Source organism: Coturnix japonica, chromosome 15 (assembly GCF_054131305.1).
Source record: "Coturnix japonica strain WE chromosome 15, WE-NBRP24, whole genome shotgun sequence".
NCBI lineage: Eukaryota > Metazoa > Chordata > Aves > Galliformes > Phasianidae > Coturnix > Coturnix japonica.
This window is the reverse complement of record NC_140677.1, coordinates 10,740,985-10,761,003: the sequence shown is the minus strand read 5'-3', so window position 1 is coordinate 10,761,003 and position 20,019 is coordinate 10,740,985. Positions and strand designations below refer to the sequence as shown.

The 20,019-nt window shown below is 52.0% G+C and overlaps 1 protein-coding gene across 2 annotated transcripts; it reads right to left on the bottom strand.

Moving 5' to 3' along the window:
- Positions 1–8,287: 8,287 nt before the first annotated feature.
- Positions 8,288–17,581, bottom strand: LOC107319735 (uncharacterized). Of its 2 annotated transcripts, XR_014934633.1 has the most exons (5): positions 17,418–17,581; positions 12,941–13,041; positions 9,795–11,806; positions 9,273–9,469; positions 8,288–8,456 (listed from the first exon to the last, which is right to left on the bottom strand). XR_014934633.1 is itself a non-coding variant. In XM_085516354.1 (3 exons), exons 1-3 carry the CDS (start codon positions 9,893–9,895, stop codon positions 8,445–8,447), a joined length of 345 nt encoding a protein of 114 aa, XP_085372480.1. In that variant the 5' UTR covers positions 9,896–10,036; the 3' UTR covers positions 8,288–8,444. The 2 variants fall into 2 exon arrangements, 1 of the variants encoding a protein (XP_085372480.1); XM_085516354.1 differs by lacking the exons at positions 12,941–13,041; positions 17,418–17,581 and having other exon boundaries at positions 9,760–10,036.
- Between the last annotated feature and the right edge of the window lie 2,438 nt (positions 17,582–20,019).

Genomic DNA, 20,019 nt, shown 5'->3' with positions numbered 1-20,019 from the left:
GTCAGGCACAGGCTGACAATATCTGGCTCTTGTTCAGAGCAAATTGCCTGGGGAGGCTGTAAGGAATCAGGAGACATGCCAGGGGAATTGCAGAGCAGCAGAAGGAAAAGGAAAGCTTGGATGAAGGAACGAATAGACCCTGCAGCAGATTAGCATCTCACGGGTAATTAAAGCTGAACTCCGCTGGGACTCTGATTAGTTTTGCTCCTATGCAGAATGTGGAACCAAAAGGTTGGAAGGGCTGCTATTTGCCTCCACAGGAAAGGGAACAACACTAAGAGAGAAGGAAAAAAGAGTATGTTGAAGAAGGAAAAGGAAACCACACAAACACAAGATTTGCCAGTGAAAGCGAGCGGCCATGATTTCAGGTCACTGGCTCAGCACAGCCGCTGCCTGGCAGGGTGGCACTGGGCTGCCCATGATGTGTGCTGGGCTCTGCTGTCCTCTGCTATCCCTGTCCTTCACACTGCTGCAGGACAGTTGGTGCTGCTGCACTACTGCATCCCAGAGGACAGCTTTTCCCCCTCCATGCTCTCCCAGTCTGCCCCAGCCAGCTACCAGTCTGCCCAGCACAGCAAATGCTCATTGCTATACAGTGCAGAGCAATGACCAGGAGGGCACTGTGGGTGCTTTGGGGCACTGTGGCCTGCCTGGCTGCTGCTGCTGCTAGGTGAAGACAGGCAGTGCACGCTGCTGCTGCTCCCCTGCCATCATGGTGTGGGCCAGGTCCCAGTGCAGGACAGTGTTGTGATGGAGGCCAACATCCTGATCGATGCTGACATCCTGATGGAGGACGAGCACCTGAAATGGTGTCTCAATGGAGGATGACATCCTGGCAGAGGCAGCACACAGAGGCCACATCCAGACTGAACAGCAGCACAGGAGGGGAGGCAGAAAGCCAGTGATACCGCTGGGACCGGCAGCAACACCACCATGGCACCACGCTTCCATCGCCACCACTAGAGGCCGACAGCAGCCAGGCAACCACCCCATCCCGCCATCACCTCACCCCACAGCTTGGTGGTGCCATTGCTGCACGGCCCCTGAGGCGGATGGCAGCGGGCATCTTCCTTTCTTCTATTTTTATTATTTTTATTTTTTTTATTTTTTTTCAATTTTATTTTCTCTTTCCCCTCCCGCTCCTCCTTGTCCAATTTGTCTTCGAGGCTGACATGAGAGAAAACCCCAAATGACAGCGCCTGCCCGGCACAGTTTTACCACAGTATCCTGAAAAAGGCATCTGGCGAGCTGATAGTGCAGGGGGGCTCCGGGCGGGAGCCCCGGCCGGAAGCACGAGCCCGGCGGCGGTTGCAGGGCCGATGCTTCAGCAAGGGCAGCAAACAGGAAACTTCCCCGGCCTGGGGAGCTCCTCAGGGCCTGCCCAGCTCTCCAGGCCTGGCTCAGTGTCCCTGACCTCACCTGGGCCACCACAAAACCCCCCCTGCCACTCTGAACCAGCACCAGGTGCCAGGCCCTGAGCTGTGCTTGGAGGCACTGCCTCCTCCTGGGGGCTGTGGCTGTGCACGTGGAGGATGCAGGGCTCAGTAGGATGGCGTGGGCCTTGCCTGCCCTGGTGGCACAAACCTATCTTTGATGGCTACAACTTGAGGGCTTCCCCTTCAAATGCTCCCTGTGCGGCCCTGTGTGATGCCCAGCATGTCTCCCATTGTACCCAATGGCACCACTGCATCAGGAGGCTGCAGGGACATGGGGACATGCTCCTCATGGGAACATGAGGGCTGTGTTGGTTTGTAGCCCATGCAGCAGGGCTGCGGGTGCAGAGCATGTCCCGGCCAGCAGGGATGTGGCTGCACCGTGCATGTAACCACTGGTTGCAGGGAGCTGAGCTGAAAGCAAAGAGAGACCTCAGAGAGGTTCTCAGTGTGCTGTGAGACATTGAAAGGAGGGGATCCCCTGCTGGCACCTCTCAGAGCACACAGGAAGGCAGCAGGAGAGCAGCGAGCACATGGCAAAAGCAGTGCTGGGTGTCATATAAATCCTTCCTCATTGAAGGATGCAGACATCAGCCTGGGCATGGGGCCCCAGGCATTTCTTACCCTCTGGTTCTGAACATGGAAGGGTCCAGGTCCTGGGCTGAGTCAGGACCAGAGAATGTGGCACCCCAAATGTCCTTCCAGGCTGAAGGTCTCCTGCTCACTGCTCACAGATTAACCTCACACTGATTTGGAGCAGGGAAAAGGAAGGGGATGCTCAGAATCCCTATAGTAAAGTCAGCATACTTTTATTGTGACCTCTGGGAAATCCTACAGGCTGGGGAGGAGATGCTGAAAGAGCAAATCCAGATGGCACCATGTCTTAGCAGCAGGCAAAAGGGACAAGCTATGAGCTCAGGTGTGGAGGACCAAGTGCCATCAGCGGGGAGTGAGTTACATCGGTGCTAAAGGGTATTAGAGAACCAGAGTGAGCATCCTAATAGAGCTCACTGTGCTGGGGCTGCTGCTTGGGCTGTATAAAAGATGGCTTCTAAAAATAAGGAACTGGAAAGACATAGCTGCAGAGGAGCTCAGCACTGTCCCAATAAAGTGGAGCAGAGCTGAGAAAGGGGGGACACTAATTACTTGCTACCACAAATGAACAAATCTCAAACCAAACCAAACGCTGCAGCAGTCCCAGGCCGAGTTCCCACGGGGCAGTCACGCAGCTCCCACGCAGCCCCGGGGACCTTCCTGCCCCGCAGTGAGGCTGGCAGCCACCAGGTGTCCCTGCAGGTCCACACTTGGGTTGTCTCACTCGGAAGGGATGGGGATCGGGGCCGGCAGAGATGACCTACAGAAGGGAGGGCTGGAGAGAAGCGCTGCTGGGCTCACTGACACTGATGGAACTAATCCTCCCCACAAGGGGACTGCGGGGGCTTTGGGGAAGTGAGCAAACCTGGCCTATGAAAAGCCCCACAGGGATGTGCAGTGATGTGATGCTTCAGGCAGCAAGCGCTGATGATGGTATTGCTCAGGCCTGTCTGGAGAGCATGTCCCTCACCTGCAGGGGTGGGATGTTGATGGGACATGGGCTGGCTGCATGCCCTTTGTCCTCTCCTCTCTCCATGAAGGCCGCAGGGGTAGATGCGGACCTACAGATGCAGCAATACTGGGAAAAGCAGCACCAGCCCCTCTCCAGTATCTGTTTGAGCACTGTCTGCCTTAGTTTCCTCCCCTCTGACAATCAGACATTAATCTCCCTCTCCTCGCTGTCCTGGTCACGTTCATTTTTATCACAGTTCCGTTAGTGCCAGGCTGAGCTTTCCGGGTGCTGGCGGGGCCCTGGGGCGCTCCTTGTGCCAAACCCCACCATCCTCACAGCCAGCAGCCACCCTGCTGAGCTCCTCACCACATCAGGATACAGAGCCCTGCAACCAATTCCGGACAGGCTTATTTCAGCCTTCTGGTCAACCGCAAGAATGGGGGGTTTCATAAACACGGTGTGCCAGCCAGGGTGCATTGATGCCTGGCCCTAAAGCCCAACAGATGCTCCGGATGCTCTGTGGGACCACAACAGCAGCGAGATGCCCCCCAGGCTCCCCAGACCCAGAGGTGCTGCTGCTGGATGCCTGAGGTGTGCCATTATCTCTCCAATTCCCAGCCCGGCTTGCAGCACTGCAGCTCTTGCAGTGGGCTAGGCAGCGAGTTTCTACCTTCTCTCAGCAGCCTGTGTGCACTCACAGCCCAGCATAGCACTGCTACACTGAGCACTGCCATGCACAAGCCAGCTCCAAGCCTATGGGTTACCCACAGTAGAAGAGCTGACTGATGACATGTGCTTGTGTTCCCCATGGCTTCATGCTCTATCACAGCTCACAAGTTATCACAGGGGAACAGAGGCTGTTGCATGCCACAGGGCAAAGCTGTGGTTTTGACAAGGACCTGGGCAATCACTGCAGCTCACTGGAGTGGCAGCTCCCCAGGCTGCAGTGAACACCCCTGGCTCTCTCTTACCACCCCTCACAGCTCAGGTGTGTCTCTCTATTCAGTTATATTTGGCTCGTAGCAATATAGGTTTCAGCAAAACTCAGAAGCAGGAGCATGGCTGCTGCAGGGACTGAATGGGCATGAAAGGGCTTCTCCTCCCTCCTTCCCCTTTTCCCCATTACAGAAACAACCTCAAACCAGTTTCAGACACCCACAGAACAACCTATGTGCAGGAACCAGCTGCAGAGGGGGGGAGGCACATCCTCATACAGAAGTGCTGTCTGTAGTACCAGCATCATTCTCCTGTGCCAAGAGTCTGAGCCCAGGCACCAGACTCTGGGAAATTCCATGTAAAGCACATAAGGCTTGAAGCATCACCCTGCACCCTGAGGAAGCAGCTGAGCCCCAGCCTCATCAGGAGGTCTGGACCTTCTATCCATGCCCAACAAGGACATGTATTTGGGCAGGAGGTGCCATCTAGCAGCTTCCTGCTCTGCTCCCCACATGACCTCACTCCGTACCAGAGGAGCCATCACTCCCACAAGTGATAATTATCTGTTTACCTCACATCCCTATTTTCTCAGGCATTGCTCCCATCCCTCCCCACCATACCCTACCTCTCCTCTCCCCATGCCTTAAAAGGGCTGGTGCCTCTGAGCCCACCCTGCAGCCCAGTGGTGCTAGGATACATAGGGAAGTGTTCCCTGTCATAGCGGAGCACAAAGCAGCAGCACCTGCAGTGAGTGCATCCCATGTGCATCAAGGAGGCAGAGGATGCTGAGAGATGTGCCTCTCACCTGTCATCAGTGCAGCTTCTTCTCTTTAAGGTCCTATTGTGCCCCTTGCAGAATACTGGGAAGCTCTGCCAGACTAATCCTGCCTGGTATCCACCCCATCTGGACTGGGGAAAACAATGCAAGCCCTTAATTTCCTAATTCTGGAGCTTCCAGGCTTTGCTTTGATAGCAGCCCTACCTCAGCCCATCTGCAGGGCAGGGCTGGAACCTCTGTCCTCGTGTCCTGACAGTTCCAGGAGACATCTCTCACCACTGTATGCCTGTGGATCGGCTGGCACAGCCAGCTGGAGGGAGCCCATCTCCTCCCCCTACCCCAGCAAAACAAAGAGTTACCCCTTACATGCCTGCAGCTCCAAAGGCTGTGACTTGAAGGCTTACAGGTGTTGCTCAGACTCTGAAAAGAGCTGGTTGACACTGTTTCTCCTCCTGCACAGCCCCTGGGGACATGTGGAGCAGGGACCAAGCCACCCGCATGGCCCAGTGTGTCCTGTAGTGCAGTGGGGGCTTGTAGGGCTGGGATCTGCGAGAGCCCGGCTGCTGGGGAGCGGCAGGATGGAACACAAACAGGAAAGCTGGCAGGGACCCAGCCCTTCCCAGCTGGGACAGGAAAGAAACGCTCCGTCCCTGCTCAGGGCACAAACAGCAGGGGTGTATGAGCACTGAGCGTAACTCACCACACACTGCCTATCCCGAGAAGCTCCTCTGGGGCCACCCCATCACTTCGTGCCCCACCTGAGGCTCCACGAACCTTTATTCCAGCCCCGGGGTCTCAGCGGGTGTCCAGCACGAGCGCATCCCACGGGACGCTGGTGGGGCTGACTTCAGAACCCCAGAGCCATCTCCTCCCCTGGGCACTGCGAGCATCCCGGCCTGGATACAGCTCCGCCCGGGGACGCGGCTCGCAGCCGGACTGCTGTACCGCGGGAGGGCACCATCGGCCAAGCTTCGCCAGCGCTGAAGCTCAGTGATGGCACCAGTTTCTCCTACAGTGGCAGAAAACGAACTGGCCAAGGTGCATCCCAGCAAGCACCACCTGGATGCCCTGATTTGAGTGCTGGATAGATGGGGAAGAGAACTACCCGTGCTCCTCCATCCCCTCCACACAGCACCATGCCCAGGCGCAATGATCACCTTCCCTCCTGCCAGGCACTCAGTCCCCCCGATGTCAGCACCTGGCCTCCCCACAGGTGTGAGGACAGGACAGCCCTTTGTACACCAGCCTCCTGGCCACCCGCTCCCCAGGGTAGGTTTTCAGCAGAGCTGGCACAGCTCCCCAGCTTTTCAGCACCTCCCATCTCACTGCCACAAAGGGCAGCCCTGTACCTGAGAGCCCAGCACACCTCCTGTGTAAAGGATGGGGAGGGATAAGGAGTGGGTCACCTCTCTGGAGAGCAGGTGTGGGCACGTAGCAAAAAAAAAGCAGGGGCTTGGGAATGCAGAGCTTGGCCACCCTCCTCAGAGATCTGCCATATCCTTCTCTTTGCTGCTTTTCTTACAATAGCAAATAAAAAGTGAAAAGAATCTGCTCACAGCCCCTGACCTGGCACGTGTCAAAGCCCACATGTTTGTACAGCAGCCTGACACCTGGTTGGCAGGATGGGCAGTGAGTGCTTCAATCCCTGCAGAGCAACAGCCAGTGACTGCATGGCCCTGGCTGCCTGCCCCACTCCAGTCGGGAAATCCTGCTTGCTGTGCCCCAGGCTGCAGGTGCTCCCAGCCTTGGCAGATCCCTCACTAGTGCCCACAGCTCCAGCACAAGTGGCCATGTGCCCTCCCAGATGGGATGGTGGGCAAGGGCACCACTCCTGCTCTGGCTGGTGGCCTTGGATGCTTGGCAAACAGGCTTTTCCCTTCCCCCCCCCTGCCTGCAGCACTTGGTGGAGCCTTTAAATCACATTCAGCCCTTTCATTTTCCCTGTGCCATTTCCTTGCTCTGTGCTGCACATCACTGCACAGCCCTACCCTGATAGAGATCACAGACAGAGCACCACTCAGGCAGGGGGAACAACGCTGCACCACAACAGCCAGGAGGCAGCAGGACAAAGTGCACAGGGTTAAGGATTTCTCCATTCCCCTACTGAGCCTCCCCTCCCTCCAAAAACAAACCGTGTGGCTCCCTGCACACAGCTCCCTGCTGTGCTCACCACTTTCCAAAGCTCATGCCAGCACATCCCTCCGTGCCTTCCCTCCTCTGCAGGGATCACGCTGAGTGCAGGCCCTTCCTGCCCTCTGTCCCTCAGATCATTAACTAGCTCCACTCTCGCTCTCTCTCTTTTTTTTCTTCTTCCCTTTTGAACATATCAGCCTAATGGAATCAAAGAGGCATTTCAGTGACTCAGGCGTTTCCCATTGCCCTATTCCAGCATCCTCTACTCTTAACGCTGAGAGCTTTTCACGTCCTATTTGGAACTGATAGGAAGCCCTTTCATTGTTTCACTACATGGATATTAACACTGATGAAGGAAATGCTCCATCTGATAACAGAACCGTTGAAAAGAGCACCATTTCCAAATGAACAGTCTCTGAGACAGTGCACCATTGCTGCTCACATTGCTTTGCATGCTCCCTCCGGCATGGCTGGCACCACCTCCCTGTGAGCCACATCCATGCCAGCTGGGATACTGCCTCCTCAGAATGGCCTCTTCCCTGTCACAGGCATGTGATGTTGCACAGGTTTATTCTGGAATAATAAGAAAATTTATAAGAAGAAAAAAGTCAGAAGAAAAAGAGCTGCTATTGCTCTGAGATGCTGATTTGGGTAGCCCAACAGCCAACAACAAGGTCAACCTTGCTGACAGGACAAGAGGTTGTGGACTTAAGTTGTACCTATGGGGGAGGTTCAGGCTGGATATTAGGAAAAACTTCTCTGAAAGAATGCTAATGCATTGGAGCAGGCTGCTCCACCCACGGAGTCACCACCCATGGAGATGTTCACTAAAAGGGTAGATGTTACACTGAGTGACATGGCCAGAGTGATCAGAGACATGGGTTGACAACTGGACTAGATGATCTTAGTGATCTTTCCAACCTTAATTATTCTATGATCCTGTGGCTGAAGGGAATGAGTTCTGCTCAAGAAGCTGTGGGATAAACTCATCCCACCTAGGAAGACACTGAGCAGATTTTGGGGCATTCTCTGAAGCCTTCAATGAATTAAAGCTGAGAACTTCAAGCTTCTAAGTGGAGCTCAGAAAAGAAAGACCCACAAGGTCAGCTGTGAAGAGCCAAGAGATGTCTCCTGCCCTAGCATCATACACAGCCACCAATATTTGATGGTGGCTTCCCAGACCTACAGCAGCTCTGTCCTACCAATGAGCTCTGTGAGCAGCACAGGCACGTGGCTTCTCTTCGGGCCTTATCCAAGTCAGGAACAACATCTCTTTCTCAAGCCTTTTGATCATCTTGGGACTTTCTGCTCTTCCTGACACCTCTCCAGAGCTGGCTGGCACTCCTGAAAGTCATTTCCTCCTGCTGTGGCTGCCCTAATCAATTAGCCACCTATAAATAACCTCTCTGATTTCATGGTGTCATCTGGAATGCATCATCACCACCAGCTTCCCCCTCTTACCTGGGAGCGGTCTCTTTCCAGCACACAGGGTGGGATCACCACGTGTCTGCTTAGTCTCTGTGATGTTTCCCATCTCAGCTGTTTGGTGCTTTGGTTCAGCATAGAACCCAGTCACAAGCTCAGTTCAGATCAGTGGTCATCCCTGCCTGGTCATCTTTTAAATATGCTTCTGAAAAGAAAAAACCAAAAAAAAACCCAAAAAAAAAAAAAACCAAAAAAAAAAACAAAGGGAAATTTAAAATCATCCATCAGCTTTGTGGTTTTTTAATTATTATTATTTTTTAAATCTTTTTAGGAAAATCTCTTTGCCTGTGCTGTCTGAGGGAGGCTGAGCAGTTAACAATCTCTTCCCTTGCATCTCTCCTCTGCAGCGCAGCCCCTGGCACCACCAGAGGAAGTCACCAACGGCGTGTTCCCGTAAGCTGCCCCTTTGATCAGCTGTGATTTTTGTGGATCAAATGGCTCTGAGGACGTAACAGCGAGCTCGGGGCATGCGATGATGGGCAGGGAAGCAGTGCCTCCAGCAGGAGCTGGCCAAGGCTGTCACAGCTGGGAAGCAGCAACCACCAGACCCCAGGTGGGCACCTTCAAATCCCAAAGCAGCAGGGGGTTTGGTTCTGGCAGAGCTCCTGTGTCAAGGCTATATGTCAAGAGTCTTGCCCTGCTGTTCTTGTGGGGTTTTCAGTCTATAAAAGGCAAAGTGCCAGGATATGAGCACTTGGTTTCTTGGGAGGGATCCTACAGGTATCACCATCTGGATGGCCCTTGGAAAGGGTACACCCCAATAACACCCACCTTGGGATTACAGGTAAATATCTCTCCGTCTTTCTAAAAGCAGCAGGCAAATGAAAACAACATCCCAAATTATTCATTTTCATAAAAATTCTCAACTTTGGTCATTCATATCAGCTACAGGATTGGAGCAGGCACAGGCTGAGCCCCCATGAACCAGTTCAGGGGTCGGGTGGGGAAATGGGATACTCACCTTGGATAAACCCCTATACAGGCACAAAGCATCTGGGTTAGAGGACGGGACCTCTCTGTTCCGGGGTGGGGGTATCAGGGCTGCAGGGATGCTGAGTGCCCCAGGGATGCTCAGGCAGGGACAACCGCTTGTGGACTCTTCGTGGACCAGCTCTAAGTGTAATTCCACACAGCTGGAGGGAAACCCCAGCTGCAGTCCTGAAAAATAACAAATAATAAAAGTGGCTGCGAGCAGCAGCGGGGCTGGCAGGAAACATTCCCAGTAGCAGCTGCTTCCTGAGCGCGACATTTATTTGATCCCCTGGCACCATCTGGGCCATGCCCCACTCTTTGTTTTCATTAAGAGTTTAGAAAAACAATTCAGCTTTGACTAATTGCTCTTTAAGGTCCCAGGCTCACCCTTTCTCCTCCCCCACACATTTCCTCTCCCCCCACTCCATGTGTTCCATCCCCTCTGCCCAGCCCCAAGCACTCCCCTTGACCCATACCTAGTGGTCTGCCTTGTTCCCGTGTCCCCAGGTACCTGTTGTCCCCCAAAACCAGGTGAGATGTCTTCACGTGCTGACTCTTGTGAGCGTCTTCCCTCCCCACGTAAGCATAGGGTACCACGATGAGCCCAGGCATCCCAATGTTCCAACGATGCACTGGGATGTAGCAATCTGAGTGCTGTAAATTCTCAGCCAAGCAGAAGGGGCTGGATCCTGCATGTGGGCACCTCCCAAATCCTGACAGTGCCCTGCCCAGACCCCTCACTGTCTTCTTTCCACGCCTAATGAGAGCGTGCCACCCTGGGGGAAGCAGCCCTACGACCCTGACTGTTTTGTCTGACGTGTACTTTCCACCCCAGAATAATCAGCGAGAAAAGTGTCAAGCCTTGATGTGAAATCCTTGCTTCTCCAGGAGGGGGTTGTTATTGCACAGGACTTTTATGCTCCCCCTCACCTGATGGCTTTAGCAGAATCCACAGCAAGGACAAGGAACTGGAGGAATTCCGGCCCTGTAATTACACTTGCTGGGAGGAATTTGCTTTTGCAATATCCCTGCTGAGTTAACCTAACAGGCATGGCGATGAGCCTTTCTTTATTTAATTAGCAGCTCCACCGTGAAGTCCCCTCCACGGCACGCACACACAGGCTGCCCCTTCCTTGAGCTCTGCGGCGGTGTTTGTCCCTCTCCCTTCACCCTTTGCCCTTTGCAATCTTCTGCCAAAGCTCAAAGCACTTTTACACCTTCCTACTCCCACTTTCCGGTCCTCAAAAGTTTGCTTGGATTGGGGCAGAGGCTCCATTTCCTCGCTCCTTCCTAACAAGCGCTTCCTGCTCCTTGCTGCCTGCCATTCTTTGGAGCTCATGAAGCGCTGGGATTTCCTTCCATGGGAACCCCGCTGGCTCTGCCGTACTCAGAGCTCTGGATAACTCATCCCCACGTCGGCACCCCGCAGTGTGCTTGTAGCCCCATCAACAAGGCAATGGCAGTGGGAACGGCGGCCGCATGGGAAACCGCAGTCATCAGCTGTGATCCCGCTTCCTATGGGGTGGGTTTCTGTGCAGTCTGGGGTCGCTGCTGGACAGGGCAGGGACATTGGCATCACTAGCACGTGTTGGCCGTGAGCTGCTTTGGAGCCACCAGAGCCTGCAACAACACTCAAAGAGCACAGAGCAGCTGATGAATAGAGGTGGGCTCTCAAGAGATGTCAGGTTGCTTCCAGGTGTTGTGAGCAGCAGCAATGTTGTAATCAGCAGTAGAAGAGTGAGGCCAGGATATGATCCTCAGATGGGCTTTTCTATCCAAGCCAACCAGGTAAACAATAGAGAATCACAGAATCATTAAGGCTGGAAAAAGCACTAAGATATTCCAGTCCTACCACTGACCCACCACCATGGCCAATAAACCGCATCCCTCTGTGCCACATCTCCCCAGTTCTGGAACACCTCCAGGGACAGGGACTCCACCACCTCCCTGGGCAGCCTGTGCCAATTACTGACCACTCTTTCAGAGAAGAAATGTTTTCTAATATCTGGCTTGAACCTCCCTGGGGGCAACTTATGGTCATCACCTCTCATTCTAGTGCTGTTACTTGGGAGAAGAGGCTGACCTCCACCTCACCACCACCTCCTTTCAGGCAATTGTAGAGAGTGATAAGGTCTGCCCTAAGCCTCCTCTTCCCCAGAATGAACAATCTCAGTTCTCTCAGCTGCTTGCCATAGACTTGTGCTCCAGACCCTTCACAGCTCTGTTGCCCTCCTCTGAACACACTCCAGGACCTCTAATATCTCATAGTGAGAGCCCCAAAACTGAATGATCACTAATCCAATAAGAATAAACAGACAAAGAAACAGAGATGATGATATGAGCATATTTAGACATTTGTAACGTGTAGAAGATTGTGCTCACCTGGTGGGCTATTGGAGGAAAACAAACCTGAAAACCTCTCAGTGATGCATTGTAGAGCCAGTGCATTGCCCAGGTTCAGCTATATGGCATGTTGATAAATTAAGCAGTCAGTGGCCACCAGCGGATGGGATTTGCAGATATCTAGAAGGAAAACAAATAGAAACTACAATGAGATCCAGTTGAGATCTTACCAGCACTAAAGCAGAAGGACCTTAAAGGAAATAACTCAAAGATGGGCACAGAAGAGGGTTGGGGAGAAGATCCCAAGGATGCATCCTGAGGGGAGCATAGAAGAGGGCTGTCCTGTTGACATTGATATATCCCATATCTATATCAATATCCCATTGATATAGATATGTGGAGGAGGGGAAACAACTTGTACAGGCAGGTCCATTGCCAGCTGTTGCAGTGCTTGATGGTTAGGTTTCTCCAGGATCCAAACTGAGGAAGAGGAGAACAGAGATGTGCATGGAAATGGGACCTGAGAGCAGGAAGGTGTGCAGCATGGAGGAGATGCACCTCATCTCCCCTGAGCACAGACACCTCCCTGCTGTGCTGCAAGCACCAGAGGGGCTGCAACTGGAGTCTGGGCACCTAAGGGTGGACCAGAGCACCCGAGCATCCCTTTGCTCTCATTCCCAAGCAGAGCAGCAGGGCTGTATCCAGCCTTGTACTGCTCGGGGCGTAGGAGCTCCAGGCAGGCTGCAGGAAGCATGACTCGGCTTTCCAGCACGCAGGAATGCAGGACAGACAGGCAGCAGCTTCCTGCCTCCTGCTGCACGCTTCCTGCCCCAGGACAAGGCTTACTGGAAACCCCAGCACTGCCCAGTGCAGCCACCAGCATTTTCCAGGTGTCACTGGGCTGGTGTGAGCCTCTGCCGCCTCACTGTCCTCCCTCCTGCTGGCTCATGCTGCTGCTGATGGGTTGGGATTGTTCTCTTTCTGTAAGGGTATAAAAGTCAGAGAGGGGAGCAGAAGATGAGCAGAGGATTTGTCCCTGCAGAGGATTTGTCCCTGCAGAGGACAATGGCATCCTGGCTTGTATCAGCAGTAGCACAGCCAGCAGGAGCAGGAGGTGACTGCCTCTCTGTACTTAGACCTGGTGAGGCTGTGCCTTGAATGCTGGATTCAGTTTTGGGCCCCTTGAGGCTCTGGATCTCGTCCAGAGTAGGGCAAGGGAGCTATGAAAGGTCTGGAGCACAAGATTTACAGGGAGCAGGTGAGGGAACTGAAATGGTTCAATCTGGAGAAGAGGAGGCTCAGGGGAGACCTTACCACTCTGTACAACCGCCTGAAAAGACGTGGTGGCAAGGTGAGGGTTGGCCTCTTCTCCCAGGTAACAGCCATAGGACGACAGGTGATGGCCTTAAGTAGCCCTGGGAAAGTTCAAGTCTGATATTAGAAAACATTTCTTGTCTGAAAGAGTGCTCGGTGGTTGGAACAGGCTGCCAGGGAGACAGTGGAGTCCCTTGTCCCTGGAGGTGTTCCACAACTGTGGAGATGTGGCACCAAGGGATGTGGGTGGTGGGTTGACAGTTGGACTAAATAATCTTAGATATCTTTTTCAATCATTATGACTCCATGAAATCTCACTCCTTCCAGCTCCTCACACACCACCTGCTCTCTCATCTTGTCTCCAGCTCTTCTGGAGTTGCCATTGGGTTCCATCTTGGGAACTCAATGCTAACACAGGTGCCGTCTGCATAGGGCAGCCCTGTGCCTCCTTGCTCCTTCCACACCACTATGAGGACAAGGACTCTTCTCTTTTGAGCTTCCCTGGTACTGTGGGAAGATGACAACCCCATGCCCACTCCCCACCACACACATCACCTGGTCAGATAGCAGCCACCCAGTTCCACCACAGCACAGAGGGGATGCAGTCTCTAGGCAGGCACAAATCAATGCAACTCGCAGCATATCCCAGCTGGTTGAACAGGATCCTGCCCTGCGCTGGCAGCCACCTAATCTCCCCAGAGACAGTCCTTTGGGGCTGCTCCTGTTCCGAAGCTGATAAAAATCTGACCAAAATGTTTTCAACAGTAAGCTGGGTGTGATTACAAAGCAACCGTCCCCTACCGTCGAGCTGGGAAAGCTCAGCTGGGAGATTTCTTTCAGAAACAAATGGATTTTTAATTTATTTTGCTCCATTTCCCTCCCCATCCCCCCCTTTTGTGTGTGTGTATGCCAATGAAAAGTGTTGGTGGGGCAGCCCTAAACCTGGCTCTGTAGATGGACCAGGAGCAAGGCAGAGCCCTGCTGTCCTCCTGCCATCAGAAGTTGGCCTCAGTGATCCTTATGGTTCACTTCCAACTCAGGATATTCTATCATTTATGGGTCTGCATCCACAGGGGTGTGCAGGCCACATCTGGAGTGGAGTATCAGTGATCCCCAGCCAGTAGACCTCGGTTATAGCATCATCCCAGCACAACCCTACACAATTTACCTGTCTAGCTTGGTACTGACACAAGTCACCCATTAAATAAAGGTACATCATCAACAGGGAGAAAAAAACCAACAATCACAGATAAAGTATTTGGCACAGGGGTTGAGGATATAGTGTTTTTGGCTTCAGGACTTAAATATCTTCTCTCTTTAGAGCTGCCAACCTGCAGCACAAATGTGTCAGAGCATGAAAACCATTCTGTGGATTCAGCAGGCTCATTAGCCAAAGGCATTAAGGGTGAAAATTGACCAAAACATTCTGGAAAGAAAATCCTATCTTAAAAAGAAAAAAAAAAAAGAAGGAAAAAAAAGTCTTGGATAATGGCATTTATCACAGCAAGACTCCAAGGGGAGAAGAACCAGCCCAGCGCTGGGTCACAAAGACCCCCCAACAACCCCGTCCCTGCCATGGAGGTTGGCTTAATCCCAGTGCGTGTCAAGGTCTGAGGGAATAAAGGGTTTTATCAGCACTTCAATGAGCAATGAGAGCATTCACCAGTTGATCTTGGGGAGCAACAGGTACTTTGAATAAAACAATATGAAAACCCACAGCAACAGTTTCGGATTTTGAATCCTCAGAGCTATAGGGAAATTACAAACCAGTCACTTCATGATCGAAGGAAAATTAAAAGTCCAACTTCAGTGACAACAAAAACAACGCAAAGCCACGATGTGCAATAAACAGCACAGGGAGCAGCAGGCTCTTTGAACAGGTTTTTTAATCTCCTCTCCCCTCTGCTCATAATATCGCCTTTATTATTTTCTGATGTGGAGCCTGATTCTCACGAGGGAAACAGATGCTGACAGCAGAGTAATGGAGCACCAGTAATTTTGGTTGGGCAGCCCTCGGGGATTAATGTGGCTGCAGAGAGGGAGAGGTGTCACACAATAAAGCTGCCAGGTTGAGCGGGGTCCGTCAGCAACGGATGCTCGTACCAACACTACATCCCTTCCCAATGTCCTGTGAGGTCTGACAACGGGGCTGAAGGAAAGGTGCCTCAAGGAAGGGGATGGATGGAGTTGGTGAGATCCACATCCTCCAGCTCAGGTCTGCCCATGTCTGATTGTGATCCCACAGCCCTTGGTGTGCACAATGGGAGCTATTGTCAATCCAGATCTCCCATCCTGTCTGTCCCTGCAATAGAGCACCCACTGCAAGGCAAAGCTCTCTCCTTGGTGCCTACAGCCTGCCTGTACCCTCCTGCCTGACAGCCGGACACGTGACTGTGGCTGGAGTGATGGATGGGGCTGGAGTTTCTCTTTAATAGGATCTCACAGTGGTTTCCGTAAGTTGATGGAGATTGCACAACACTACTAACTGCCAGGACGGATATATTTTGCAACCAGGGGTTTTATGCCACATCTGTAGGATGATATGCCAGGGCCTTCTGAGGAGGCCTGGGGAAGTCTGAACACAGGAAGAAAGAATAAGAAAGAAAAAGAAAAGGAAAAGAAAAAAGTCAACAAACTTCTTTCCATAGCAGCTATTTTGGTGGGGCACCCTGGGGTGAGGGGAGCCAGCACTAACCTAGCAGCTCTAGGCAGCTCTGCCCCAGCACAGCAACCAGAGCAAATTCCTCCCGCATGGATGTGTGGCAACGCACACTGTAATGCCTGGCTGGAGCTGCAGGGATGGCCAAGGCTCTCCAAGAGGTAGCTGCAAGACAGGGCTTGAGGTAGCACTAGAGAAGACATGCTGCTGCAGCACAGTGGAGCTTGTCCCACTTAATGGCCTTGGGAAGTGCCATCCCTGTCCTTCCCAACCTGGTGGCTTATGTCAGAGGGTGCAGCCCTCCAAGTCTTGAGCCAACATCATATACTGTCCCTTCAGTATCTCCCTCTAAATGATAGAAAACAGGAGACCGGGATATACGGACTCCTTGGTTGGCAAATGTTGGTGAAGACACTCAAAGAGACACACAGGTACCTCATGTTTCCCAGATAATGGTTCCAGCAGCTCCATGGTAGAAGCCTACAACAATGACCTAAGGGAACTTTGGCTCTCAGCATCAATCCATAAATTATCATCATATCTTTCAATCCTCAACAGACTTAAATACACAACAGGGTCCCAAATGCAGACAAACCAGCACATCCCAAAGTATTATCCCCATAAAACTACTTTTGGAATACCTTTGGGCCCTGTCAAGGAGATGTCACATTGACTCCCTCAGATTAAGGAAGCCAAGAAAAGAATTCCAGGATTACTGATTTCCTGGGCTTGCATGCAGCTATCAGATTCCAGTTTAGGAAGAAAGAGTCTCTGACATGAAGGTTCCTACAGACTAAACAAACCAGGATACGGGGAAAGGAATCAGATGAGCCAGCACCTGCCCTGTAAGATACAAGCCATGGTTCTCGTCTATGATCCATATCTAAAGATTCAGAAAGGGGCATTCTGCACAAATATTTCATCACACCAGCGCATAAAACAAGACAAAACTCTGCCCTTCCAAGACAGGCACCCATTACTGACTCCAAATCCCACTGGAGATGTTGCTGCAACAGAGCTGCACCTTGCAGAGCAGGACACTGCTTATGCGAGATGTCTCCCCTGTGCAATGGCCACTCATCAGCAGGGAGGTGAGGATGCAGAAAGCAGCATGGAACCAAGGCTTTAGAGATGCTCAGGGCTTAAGTGACTGAAAATGAAAGCACTGGGACATTTTTTCACCCTGCACTTGACAGTGGGGATTTGATAACATCAGAGATGCTGAGCAGAGAGCATCTCTTCTGGAAGATTGATTATGCCAGCAAGGAACCAAGCCAAAAACATCACATCAGCCTCTGTCCCCTTATAGCTGAGCCCTGCTGTAAGCTGACTGCTGCAAGGCCAACACCAACAAGCCAAAACCCAGCACTGTTTGTACCATCCAACTGCCCTACTCAGAGTTTCCCTGCTCCAGCCAAGGACTGGCCCAGCTAGGGAGCATACAGCTCACTGTCCTCGAATCCAATGGGCTGAAGACACTTCACGTACCAACTAGATCTCTTTGGTGCTAAGGAAACCTTTTAAAAACCCAGTGGGACATGACCCAGTGGTAGATCTGCTGAAGACTCCTCTGCAGCTCACCCATTTTCTCCATCTCTGCCAACACATCTGAGTCCAACCTGGGCCCAGACCTCTGAACAACTGTGATCCAAGCATAACCAAGGAGCAGAGGTTATCATACAGCGGGGTCTCACTGCTGTGAGATGGGGAAGGTCTCACTGAATTGGCTCTATTCTCAAGGAGAAAATGCACAAGGAGCCACTTGCCATGTTGGCACAAAGGAGAAGATGCACTGCAGTGCAGTTTCCAGTGACTTACCCAGCAATTGCCCAAACTCATCCTGGCAGCTGCTCCTCCCCTTGCAGGCAACTGGAAGCAATTCCCTTTTCCAAATAGAGTCTGGACCCAAAAATCTCTCACACCGAGCAACGGGGTCCACCTGCTGCCTTACTTCTGCCTCCTCCATTGCCTTCTGCAAGTTTGCAGGAGAAAAACAGGGAAAGCACAGCTTTTTGATTTCCACCCCCGCTCTTGGAATGAGAAAGGAATGGGAAAAAAATAAAAGTATCCTTTTCAGTGTAAGGATGTGGTGAGGGCCAGACAGCTTCCCCTGATACATGAGCCAGGATATGGAGACACTGCCTTTCTCAGGCAGAAATGAGAGACTTTGCCATCTCCTCTGTTTAATGAGAAATTCGCTCAGCTTTAGTGGTGCCACATCCCCTGGCCTCCTTCCCTGCTGTAGAAGATAGAGGCAGCATACATCCTGACTCAGTTTCCCCACCTGGAAATCAGGCCAATGTTCATCAGTGACAAAGTGGGGAGGTGAGGTTTAGTCTGTATCTGCAAAACCCTTGGAAGTCTCACACCTTCCACTATCCATCATCATTTGAAAGGTGAATATGAAGTTCTTGCAGTGCAAAGAGCAGGTCCCAGGGATCTGCCCTCGTCCACTCCCCTCCTCTAGCAGCACACTCCTTCCCCTCGGCTCCTTCCTGTGGCAGCCAGAAACAGAGCCAAACTCATAATTCAGATGACAGAATTAAACCAATCCTGATTAGAAAAAGCCCTTACCCCAAAGAGCAAAACCTGGCTCCAAGCTGCCCTGTAATCCAATAGTCCCCCATGGCCACTGTGGTGAACCCAAAACTTGCCTGCAGGCAAAGACACTTTGTCTTGAAACAAGGGAAGTCAAAAGTGTCTTAATGGGAATTTTGACACGTTTTGCTTTGATTTCACTAATGTTACAGAAGTAGCTGCTAGGAAATATTTCAGCCCCTCTGTATGGGACCCTTTGGAGAGGGATCAGGGGGAGAGGCGGCAGTGCTCCACCTCCCCCACACTTCCCTGGGTGTAAGAACTTCATTTCAGTAAGGGCAGTGAGGCACTGGCTGCCCAGAGAGGTGGTGGATTACTGGAGACACTCAAGGTCAAACTGGATGGGTCTGTGCACCTGATGGAGCTTTGGGCGTCCTTGTTCATTGTGGTGTAGACTGGGTGGCCTTTAGTGGTCCCTTCCAACTCAAACTACCCTATGATTCTATGATTTGGGGGTTCACTGGGGAGGCTGTGGATGCCCCATTCCTTGAGGCATTCAAGGCCAGGCTGGATGTAGCTCTGGGCAGCCTGGCCTGGTGGTTGGTGACCCTACACATAGCAGTGTTGAAACTGGATGATCATTGTGGTCCTTTTCAACCCAGACCATTCTATGTTAATAGCAGCTAGTGGATGCTATAGGTGTTGCCCTGGTGGAGCCCAGCTACATCGGCAGATACAACACAGCATCAACACAGAAAGAGATGGCACATGAATGGGTGAGACTAATGGTCAATGCGCTGAGATAGGCAGCTCAAACTAAACTAAATCCCCCGCTCTCCTCTCCCCCAGCATCTGCCACTCCTCAAGGCAGAGCCTTATAGGGCATCCCCATCCCACCCAGCCCATATTTGTGAGTTATTTTTTGTTGTTTTAACGCCATGCTGCAATTCTAACCCAGAGCTTTGGATTGTCAAAGAGTTTTTCTTTTCTTTCCTTTAGGAAAAAAAAAATAAAATAAAAATACAGCTGAACTAATTTGATGAAAGGGGAAAATAAAACTTACGCCAGACTAAACACATGCAGTTCCTACCTACAGCCAGGGCCCAGCTTCTCCCAGGCCAAAGTCAACACACGTCAATTTTGAACATGACAGGGCTTTAAAAGGGAGGTTTGAGCCCTGGATGAGAGGCGGCTGGAAAACATTAATAATGAGCTCTGTCAATTAAAAGCAAGCATGACGAGTCACCAAGACAAGGACTGGGGGGTTCCCCTTCCTCCCCACTTCTCTTCCCCTCTTAATTTGAGGAAAAAAACAGTGATTTATGGAGAAATCCATCCCTTCATCCAAAAAATGTGGCCATGGTACCAAATGAAGGGGCTTTGTTTAGGCGCCAGGCAGGCAAGGCTCAGCATTCAGCCTTATGGAAAGGGCTGCTTGCAGGGATGTTCCTGTTTCACCTGCACAGGGTGCACAGCCATCACACTGCACTGGCCTCCTGATGCGCCTGGGACATGGAAACGACTGGTTTGGATTCCAGAGAAAGAAAAAGTATAAAAATAGTAAACCTGCTTTTATCAACCCCATAGGAAGTATTGCTATGGCTTCTGTGGGCTGGGCAGGTTTCTGCCCTACACCACCCACCCGTCTCCAAAACAAAGCTGGGCAAAACAAGGGAAGGGGCACCTGGCATGTGTTCCACTCACCATTCTCCAAATATCCTGCTCAGCTCCACACTCTGTCCTCATCCTCGTGGTACTGCAGCCCTGTGCTCCCCATTCTATCACCCAGCAGCATCACGCAGCACAGGCAAAAAAATTGAAGGAGAGCCCTTTTAGCTCAAGTTCACGCCCCGCATCAAGATAGGCTTGCCTTCCCCTCCCC